Source organism: Crassostrea angulata, chromosome 10, assembly GCF_025612915.1.
Source record: "Crassostrea angulata isolate pt1a10 chromosome 10, ASM2561291v2, whole genome shotgun sequence".
NCBI classification, from domain to species: Eukaryota; Metazoa; Mollusca; class Bivalvia; order Ostreida; family Ostreidae; genus Magallana; species Magallana angulata.
The window spans coordinates 6,045,986-6,057,500 of NC_069120.1; the positions used below are offsets into that span (position 1 = coordinate 6,045,986).

Genomic DNA, 11,515 nt, shown 5'->3' on the forward strand with positions numbered 1-11,515 from the left:
TACACATCAACAATCATCATAATGAGTATCACAGCATTATATATAGTTTGACAGTTTACAATAAAAATTCGTTAAAAAATGAACAATAATACTCCTTCTGTTTCTTTCAGCAGTGGATTGTTTTTCAAAAACTTTTTAAAGAATACTTTTCTGTTGTTGTTCACAATACACATATAATGATAATTGTAATAGATATAATGTCTTAGTAAATATTTGCAAAAACTTGTCAAAGGCACAGTTTTGTTATTTTGCAACATAAGCTGTCTCCTTCTATAAATTGTGAATCTACATAAGGACATAAAAAAATTAACAAAAAAAGTGTTAACATTTTTCATAACATTGGGAAAAGCTGTGATGAATATCTCATCGATATCTAAGACATTGTATACACTATTTTCACAATCTTTCAATAATGACTCTAAATGGTAAATCATAAAATTACTTTTAAAATCTTGTATTTCTTTGCATTTTACAAACATATGAAGTAAATCTTCACTTTCTGATAAACACAGTGGACATCTGTTGGAATCCGATTTACCAATTTTGTACAATTTCTCATACGTAAAAATTGCATTATGATAAACTTTAAAATCAAGCTCCACAACATCAGGAGGCTTTCCACTTTCTTTAAGTACAATCCATCTATTATCAAGCATCTTTGTATCGTTTGTTCTAAGTTTTTCTAACCAATATTCATTTGACTTTGGAGGATTAAACAATTTTTGAATCAACAATCTATAAAAGACTTTTACAGTGCATGAAGGAAAAACATAATTAGTATTTTCAACACAAAGTAAAAAAGTAGGTAACCATACTTCTTTCCTATAATCATTGTTTTGAACAACACTTTTCCATTCTTCTGGAATAATAGATAATAATGTTTTGTAATCTTCTTTGATATGTTTTGCATTAATTTCAGAATCACATTCATGTATCATTTCTACAATAAAAGATGCAGGTAAAAATCCAGGTATCACTTCATAAGAAATGTCTCTGATATGTGTGATCCCCGCTTTTATAAAATGTTTCCATAACAATGTCTTGTTTTGATTGACAATTTTTGGATTAAAAAACAAACAGTAATTAAACACATCATTTAAACGTTCATTGTATTCAATATTGTCCTTCACAGCATACCAAGCACTAAACATTTCTTTATAAAAACAAGGTAAACATTGTAAATCTTTTTTGTTCAACTGTAGAAGAAACATTTCCACCCCTCCTTTCAAGTCACAAATTCTTGATATAAAATAACTAAAAGTGTATTTCCATACAAGCTCTTTTCTTGTGCAAAAATATTTTGCTAAAAATTTTAATCGAAAAGAAAGCATTTTCAAATAGATATCATCCATTTTTAAACCACCATTTTCTTTTTCTCCGACAATTGTCTTATATGACACTAGGTGTGTACCATAATTCCATAAAAAATTAATACATTCCTTCTGAATTGTATTTCTAGCCCAAAATGGAATACAAATTACAGACAATGAATACCATAGTTTAGACATAAGTAATGTATTTATTACACTAACTCTTCCATGTATTGTCAACAATCTTTGTCTCCACAGATTAAGAACTTGTTTGATATTTTGAACTTTGCTTCTCCAATTCAAATTTTCACATTCTAAAAGGTTTTTACCAAAATAAACTCCAAGAATTTTCATGACATTTGTTTCTGTAATATTGATAAGTTGTTTATCATCTGATAACAATTGCCCTGTTCCAATACACATAACTTCAGATTTTTGTGCATTAATTTTGGCACCAGATGCTTTTCCATATAATTCAAAAACATTCAATATTTGAAAATAAGACTTTTTATCAGACACTGTTATCGTTGTATCATCTGCATGCTGAAAAACTAATGCAGTTTTATCACACATAGGAATATCTATTCCTTTAATACATTGGTTACATTTAATTGCACAATTTAAAGGTTCTGAACATAACACATACAACAATGCAGATATTGGACAACCTTGTCTAACAGAGTTTCTAATTGGAAAATATTTTGTTAAATGTCCATTGCTTTTTACACTGCTATAAATATCTGTATAAAATATTTTTACCCATTTTCTAAAATAATCTCCAAAACCATATGCTTTTAACACATCTAGTAAATATTCATGACTTACTCTATCAAACGCTTTCTCTTGATCAATTTTTACAATATAACCTTCTACTTGATCCATTTCAACCATTTCTATTATATCTCTAATACTTACTAACGTATCAGCTATATCTTTTCCAATAATACAACATGTTTGATCATTAGAAATTACATTAGGTAACACATGTTTGAGTCTATTTGACATTATTCTTGCTATTATTTTGTAATCAACATTTAAAAGACTAATTGGTCGCCAGTTTTTTAACAATCTCTTATCACCTTTTTTCTTGTATAATAATGTAATGACACCCATCTTCATAGAATGTGACAATGTTTCTTGATTTTCAATTTCTAAAAATAGTCTATACAATATGTTTTTTAAATGGGGTAAAAATTTTCTATAAAATTCAATAGTCAACCCATCAGGACCAGGACTTTTATTGCTGGCCATTTCTTTCACAGCTTGTTGTATTTCATTAACATCAATACATTTATCACATGATGCGGCATCATTGTCATCAATCTTTGTATTAATTAATGATAACAACCGGTTTTTACTATCATAATCAATTGTTACACATGAATATAATTTAGAATAAAAGTCATACTGCAGATTTAATATAGAATCTGCATTTTCTGTAACTTCACCATTCTCATCCACCAACTCTTTTATGGCATTTGATTCTTGTCTACTCTTTTCTAAATTCAAAAAATATTTCGTACACTTATCCGATTCATTAGCCCATTGTGCTTTAGATCTTAGTATAGCTCCTCTACATTTTTCATTTTCAAATTCACTAAGATCTGTTTTAAGCTTTTCAAAATGTTCAATGTTTATATTTTCACCATCAGCTATTCTTTCTGACAATCTTTGTAAACTGTTTTGAAATCTATAATATTCTTTATTTTTTTCTCTTGCTCTATTCTGACTATAATTTCGTGAAAATTTTTTGATTTTATACTTTAAATTATCCCACCACACCAAAATTGATTGCTCAAATAATATACATTGTTTTTCATTTTCAATGAGTTCTTGAACTTTCTTTACGTAATATTCATCATGTAAAAGTAAATTGTTATGTATCCAAACACCTGGACCTCTTTCAGACACATCTGTATCAAAATTCATAACAACCATAGAGTGATCACTCATTGTTGTTTCTACATAAAAAATATTTCTAACATAGGCACATAAAATTTTTGTGATCAAGAAAAAATCAATTCTACTTTGTACAATCATATCTCCTCTTACAACTTTTCTTGAAAAAACTTTTTTCTTTTCATTTCTTTGTCTCCAAACATCAACCACATTATGTTCAATCATCATATCTATCAACGCTTTGTAACTATGATCATACTTATGTACAGTTTTTCCATATCTATCTATGTCTGCGAGAGTATTGTTAAAATCTCCCATAACAATTAAACTTGTAGAACGTGGCATTATTTCAATAATATTTTTAAAAAACAATGTTCTTTCTTTTACATCATTTGGTGCATATACATTTATAATGTCATATTTGGTGTCATTTTCTTTGTATGTTATATGTAAATATCTACCATCAAACCCATTTATATTTTCAACTTTTGTTTTGATGCTATTCTTCACTAAAAATGCTACACCTTTAGATGACACACTTGTGCTATCATAATATATATCACCGTTCCATAGATGTTTATAATTTTCAATAAAATTGTCTTTCCAGTGGGTTTCCTGTAAAGCTACAATGTCATATTTTCTATCTTCAAATAAATGAAATACCATTTTCATTTTATCAACATTGCACAAACCGTTACAATTCCACGATGTTATAAAAACCATTGTGAAAATAAAGTAAGTACTTAGTATTCCTTTCATTTTATTTGTTCTTCTTTGCTTTGCCTTTGTTTTTCTCTTTACCTTTTCTCTTCTTTGTGTTTTTAACGGTAACTTCCGTGTCGAGGTCTGATTCCACGGTTGATGATTCTTTTTCACTTTCGCGTATTTCGGAATCTATAACATCAGGTGGTATTTTCTCGGATTGTGTTTCCTTCGTTTTATCATTATCACTTTTTCCGTTTTGTTCACTAGTTTCGGTCTCCTCAGTGTCTTTTCCCTCTATATCTTGTTCTTTTGTGTCCGATTTTTCTTGGTCACCGATCTCTTGATCACCGGTTTCCTGGTCCCCTTCTGGTGCCTCCTCGTCAACGACACTGTGTACATCCATGTCATCCTCGTTATTCACCTCATGGTCCCATTCATCGATTTCGCCTTCGTCTCCGTGTTCACTCACCCTGCACGAACATCTGTGTTCCCATTCCTCACACTGTTTACATCTGGTAGATTTACATGCCCTTGCATAGTGTCCTTGTTCTTTGCACTTAAAGCATCGGAATTCTGGACATGCCCTAAAAAGGTGTTCACTAGAATAACACAGCGAACACACTTTTAATTGTCCGTTGTGAATACATCGGTAGTAATCTTTTTGAAACTTTAATGTGTAAGGAAACGAGGTCATATGTTCTGGTAGTCTGACTTTTGCATATCGTGTGCCGTCGGCTATCGTAGTACCTGGATAAAACCTTCTGTTGATTGGTGACAATAGTTCAACACCCATTGATTTTAACGTTGCTTCGATTTCATTGTCATCGACGTATGCAGGGAGGTGCATAAAACTAACCACTAACGAGCTTGGTACAACTTCATTACACTCGAAAGTGTTGTCACCTATTTTTATCCCTTCAAGGAGGTACTGTATGGGGGCTTTTCCGTCTAATGTAATTTCGTACAGATTCCCAGATTTCGGTACACATGCTAATAAACTACCAACTCCACAAGTCTCGTGAATAAATGTGATTACTTCCTCAGGTTTGACAAAGGAATTGTCTTTAACATTAACGAATAACGTGTTTTCTCGACAGTATTTTCTGCCAGCAAACAAATTCTTTGATCCGCCAAAATGGCGACCACCTGACGTGGCAGCCATTCACACTTGATTTACTATTTACACTGTCTTTTTTTCAGCACAATATATACAAATTAGCAAAACAAACAAAAGTATATACATAGAGTCTTCACGTGGAAGACACAGTTAATTGGTTCACTATAAACAATAGACGCTGTTGGTTGTATTCGAACAGTCAAAATACACCTTGCTCACCTGTCCATTAGCAAACCGGAAGTCCGTGTCTTGTTTGTCCTGTTGATCCCTCTCTCATTTGTGACACTTCTTAGCAAAATTTCCAACTCTGTGACAATAATTACATCTCAGATGAAACACATTCGAAGAGGGTTTAGAACTCTGAGTGTCTGTATCTGCTAGCCTTCTAGTTACATCAATCACATTGTCAAACTTGGGCATCTTAGGCTCCTGACAAATCACAAGCTGTAGCTGGTCCTTCAGCTTTGGGTTGTAAATACCTTGAACGAATCGATATGCACAAAGTTCGGACCGGTTTCCCTTAGCGAAATTCGGGTAGGCTCTTCCCATTTACGGTATATTCTATGTCCATAATCATCAATAGACTCACCGGGTTTCTGTGTAATCTTGTGGGAATCCGATGCAGCTGTCTGTCGTTTTTCGTCCGTGCGATCTATTTCCTTGATCAGCGCTGCCTTCAACAAATCGTATGACTTCTTACTGTCACTATGAATATCACGGAATACTTTCGTGCACAATCCGGTTAATAAAAAAAGCGCCAACTGCTTCAGTTTCTTGTTAGCGTCCAAATCAAATCCCCAAGTTTTTATTTCAAAAACATCGTCAAAGTACTGGGTGAAAGTCATAGACTTCGGGTCGAACATCGGCATCTTCTGTTCACAGGACTCCGCCATCGCTGTCGTACTCCAAACGTTTAACGCACGAAAGTTCCAAGCTGCCACCAAATGTAAGACTTGAGATTCAAGAATAACTCCGGTTGTGAAATAAAATATGCATTAAATGAAATAATGAGGAAAACACAGAGTAGGACAATGATGACATATCCGACAGACGGACACACTTGGCTCAGACGACTTACGTCAATACACGTTTATCACACGCCGACTCACAGGCAGCTTTTCTCAGCAATTCCAAGAACCAGTCAAAACTCACACGTGACCTCTGGTCACAATAAATACCAGATAACACAAAATACACTTACACCCCAAGAACCGTTAAACATGAATTTCCCATGTCAATCTTGCCTACATCCTACTACATTGTCTATACAGTTCTTCATACACATGTCCTCATGGTTCACTTCCTAGCTAACCTAGATAATTCATCTAAACGTAATAAAATCAATGCTTCACTGGGCTGGGACTGGGTACAGAGAACTTTAATCTTGTCCTTCACGTGCTGAATCTGCGTACCATCCCGGTCCTTGACGTCAATTCTTGAATCTTGTAGCTTCATACGTTTTCCACCATTTGAATCCTAAAATGCATAAATCACTTGATAATGATTATCATCAAACAAGGAGTACCTGGTTGAAGTGAATATCGTTTAACCATTTATTCAAAATAATTATTCCCTATCAATGCAAACTAATAGGTTAGAAATCAACATATCAACAATTCATAGTGAATAACTAATAATTACATATCACTAATAATTAATCACTCTTTTGATGAAAACCCTAATCCGTTAACAAAGAGTACCTGTTCTTTGCTGCCATCCTTGAATTCGAAGTATGCCCTTGCTTTCGATCTACCGTTGTTGCTGACGAGTGACCTAATTCTGGATCATGCAAATCCTGTCCTTCTGGTTGTCCTTTTTCATTAGCATGTAAGATGCAGACATGGAGTAGTAACTTTGCAAAATCCTTTCCTATTATTTTAATTCAATTCAATAAAAATGGCATCACTTCTTCTTAACCTTCTATAGTTATTAATTAGAGATTTAAGAGCTATTACACTGTAATATTATAAATATCATTCCTTCATACATGACATAACTTTGTTATATTGTAAATAAGAATGCCTACCAGTTCCAGTAACTCAATCCCGTTTTCTCCAGTTATATCCTTTACAGCCTTCAATACATCCTCATTAGACATATTTTCGGTACACCTTGCAGAAGAAGTCCTAGCGAATTGTTTAATGCAATGTGCATCTTGAATATCCCTCAACTTTCTGAAAGCTGGTTATAATTGTTTTCCTTTCAGGGAATGTTTTCTTTTTAAAACAGTAGGTAACACCATCTACACCATCAAACCGGAAGTAAATCTAAAAAGCTGATTTATAAATAGATCCGTACATATCTACCAATTCCGGCCACAAAATTGAAAAATCAAAAAGATATAATTGATGAACCTCACACGTATGCTTGTTCTTATTTCAGAGGATAAATGACCATCTTTAAGTCCTCCTTAAAGATAGCTTAAAGGTGTTTAAAGGTAGCTTAAAGACGATCTTTAAGCCACCTTTAAGCTATATGTGTTGCTTAAAGGTGGCTTAAAGAAAGCGTAAAGATGGCTTAAAGGCAGCTTAAAGACTATCTTTAAGCCACCTTTAAGAACAACTTATAGGTCCTTAATGTCCAAACTTCTTTAAGCCACCTTTAAGCTACCTTTAAGCCACCTTTAAGCCATTAAAAAAAATTAATTCAATATTGTGCTTAATTTCCAACAAAATGTATTAACTTTATGAAAGAAAAGGTATTAAAACGGTTTTTGTTCTAGAAAGAAAAATGAAAAAAAAAACAAAACAAAAAAACCGGCCTCTGAGAGAATTGAACCTGGGATCCTTAGTTTACTAGCATTACCACACTTCCTCTGCGCCACGGCAACTTACATATATATATGAGTGTTTTTATATCCTATATATCAGTGGATATTGAATCACTGTATTAAATGTGTTTACTTGAAAAGATTTTGACAAACCATTCAGTTTGTAACAATCAATTATATCTAATTTATAAATTACATGCATGCATGTATTTAGAATGAAATACGGAACTTGGTCTTCAGTGAACAAAAATATATCATACCTAAATGGAAACCGTTAGGTTCACTATAGTAGGCTTTCTTAGTTAATAAATTTAAACCGAGGAGATATACGTTCATCTAATTTATAGCTATAAAAATGTAAGAAAGAAAATGAAATCATTTCTTTTATTAAATGCATTGATACTATTAGGGTATTTGTTCAATTTCCCGCAATTTCCCGGTTTTCATGATCGCGGCGCCGTTCCAATATGTTTAAATATTTACATGTAATTGTATGTACATGATTTTTAAACTATCAATTCTATAACAAACAAAATTACCAATTACCGGTGACATATTTACTGCATGTGGCAATTGCAAATGACTTGTACATACAATTGTATGATGTGCCAGGCCGGGTATATTTGACATATTTACCCTTATACATATATTTAAATAATCAACCCCTATTAATGATCACCGGTACATTAATTAATTAGCCTCAAGATTTTACTCTTACATACATGTATCGTTAATTTGTAGACGTACCATTTTTGAAACCCAGAGCTAGGAAATAATACTTTGGAAATGAATTACAAATGTGAATTAACTTTTATTCACTAGACTTATCGTATACTCGTACATACTAAGATTCAACGCCTTTAGAAACCCTGACGTGCACCTGGGCACACGACACGCCTGTTGTGTATATTTTGTATATTCTGTGTTAGTTCCAGGGGTTTTCTTAAGTTGGACAAACAATAGACTTTAATTAGATATACACAAACATGCACCTGGGCACACGACACAACTGTTGTGTATATCTTGTATATTCTGTGTTAGTTCCAGGGGTTTTCTTAAGTTGGACAAACAATAGACTCTAATTAGATATACACATACGAACAAAACTACGTCTAGACAAACAAAACAGTAATATCCTGCCCGATATAACAAAGGCAGTTGAGAGTCTTTTCATCTTCAACATGTATCTAGCAGATCTAGAGTTAGAAATAATGAAATTTGAAAAAAAAATACAAACCTTAAACCGATTATCAAATTAAATCATGCATTTTTGGTTCATTATCTTTATTTTGTTTAATAACTGGATGAACTGAGAGAGAGAGAGAGAGAGAGAGAGAGAGAGAGAGAGAGAGATTCTTTTCACCGATTAATTTATAATAGGAAACAAACATACTTAATTAGTTTTATGCACATATTAAGATACAGAGACTGCGCTCATCCCTACAATAATTTTGAAACCCCCAAAAAATTATAAAGAATTTTATAACGGCAATCTGTGTCCATCGGAGCGGTGCTGATGATAGCGATCTGTGTTTAATGGAGCGACGATTAAAACCGCCTGGAACACCCCCCCCCTTCCTTGGAAATTATATTATCACTCGGATGACCCCCTCCCATCCCTATTAAAGAGCTTTTGCATTTAATATATGTTTTTATTGTTCAGCTTGATCAATATTGACTTAAAGGCCACTTAAAGACAGTGTAAAGGCAGTGTAAAGAGAGCGTAAATGCCACTTAAAGATGCTTAAAGGTGGCTTAAAGGTGGCTTAAAGGTAGCTTAAAGAAGTTTGGACATTAAGGACCTATAAGCACTTGCTTAAAGGTGACTTAAAGGCGGCTTAAAGGTTGTATAGCCTTTAAGCTCCTTTAAATCACCTTTAAGCCACCTTTAAGGACTTGCTTAAAGATGGTTTTTCGCCCTGTGTTTATTCTTGATAATACATTTTTTTCCTTCAAATTATCCTATTTCTCGTCGCATACGTTTTATCTGCGATTTTCGACCTACATAAAATCCACGTTCAATCAGTGCAATCATCCATCGTAAGTCTCAATAAAATCGTACCATTTAATCACATTACCAATATTCAACTAACAAGACCCTCATTAGCGGTAAACAAGCTATTACCAACTCGCTGGCTCTCATGGTACCTCCAGTACCAGCCATGCCATGCGGTCGTCCTCACCGACGACGTATCATTTTAAAATTCCACTCCAAAATCAATCCTCAGCGATTAATATTTCTTTCTAGACCCACTGGCCATATATAAACCCTCATCGGCAACGCCCTCATCGGCAACAGGCAGCTCTACTGTCTAGAATAAGAAAATATATTACCTCGCTGCTTCTCAATACGTCTTCCTCCTTGGTGTAGCTCTGAGAAAGATGACGTCATTACTTTCGCGGTGACGTCTTACACTTGGGATAACAATGGCGACTTATTGTTGTATTTTTAATTTCGCCAATACGACATTTAACTATTGCTTTCTTCATAGTAAACTTAAGAATGATTCATAAAATAAAGGGGAAACACTCTACCGATATTTATTGATCTTGAGTACATGATACTGACAGGTACTTCATATTCCGACGCCAAAGATGTATACTACACGGTATATGACACAACTCCACCAGTTTTACCGAAAACACCAATTCCCAAGCAACGACCAAAAGGTGTAGCCACATTGATGACCTTCAGCAAAGATGCTATAGGAGAACTTCCCCTACAACATGTTTCCTCTAGCAAACGAATGGAAGACCTGGATGACGAGGAGTATGGATACACAACTGGTGGTGCCATATACAGTAAACAAAAGAGAAAGACAGTTAGTTTAGAGGAAACGTACATGGATGCACATGAATTTGCTCCATACAGAAAAGATAGTCACAATCCCATGATCAGCAGATGTTTCTTCTCCAAAGAAAGTATGTATTTTCTAAAGCGCTACACAACTGCATATTAAATGAAAACCAATTTTAGCTTCTTGTTTAAATGAAGATGATGATTTTATTTTTAAAAAAATATATTTTGCATTTATTGTTGAGACAGTATTTTTCATGGTTGGAATGCACAGTATATTTTCTTTTGCTTTTTGTTTCTTTCCCATAATGTACTTTAATTTATGTAATGTGATAACATTCCATTGTACTTTTCATATGTTTGTGAATATTTCATTTTGTAGGTAACAATGGAGAAATGTCTGTTGCCGACGTGTGCCAAGAAGTGAACCGCTCCGAGGGAGATAAGCAACAAGATCTAAAGAAGTTCATAACTGTACATCTGCTTCCAAGTCTGAAACTTGATGACAAAATCGCAGATGTTTTTGTCCTACTTTTTTGCAAAGACAAACTTGTCAAAAGTCTTTGTATACAAGAAATGACTAAGATAATTTCAAATATTGATTACAGACGATTTTCTAAAGAGGACTTGATGAATCTGTATGAAACTGGCACGGTCCAGCTATTTACTGCAATTTCAGAAACCAAGAAAACGTTCCCCATTTTCCAACCTTTGATTCAACTCGGTATTATGTTCAATTGCTTTATTTATCTACAGGCAGTCGAAGCAAAGGACGATTGGATTGCATGTATTGGACGCGTAATGAATACCATGCAATCAAAAACTAAACGGGTCATGGAAAGAAAAGACCCGGATGTTCAGGTTTTTGCAAAAACAGCACAATGTTTATTTGATCTACAAAATGTGGACTTTGAAAA

The 11,515-nt window shown here is 33.7% G+C and overlaps 1 protein-coding gene across 1 annotated transcript in view; it reads left to right on the forward strand.

Annotated features, from left to right (window-relative positions):
* Window positions 1-10,359: 10,359 nt before the first annotated feature.
* The window catches only part of LOC128164814 (uncharacterized), a 62,757-nt gene continuing 61,601 nt past the window's right edge, over window positions 10,360-11,515 (forward strand). Inside the window, exons 1-2 of the mRNA XM_052828830.1 lie at window positions 10,360-10,723; window positions 10,981-11,515. The exon at window positions 10,981-11,515 is cut by the window's right edge and continues 109 nt beyond it. Coding sequence (XP_052684790.1) covers window positions 10,360-10,723; window positions 10,981-11,515 — 899 coding nt within the window. The remainder of the gene's footprint in view (window positions 10,724-10,980) is intronic.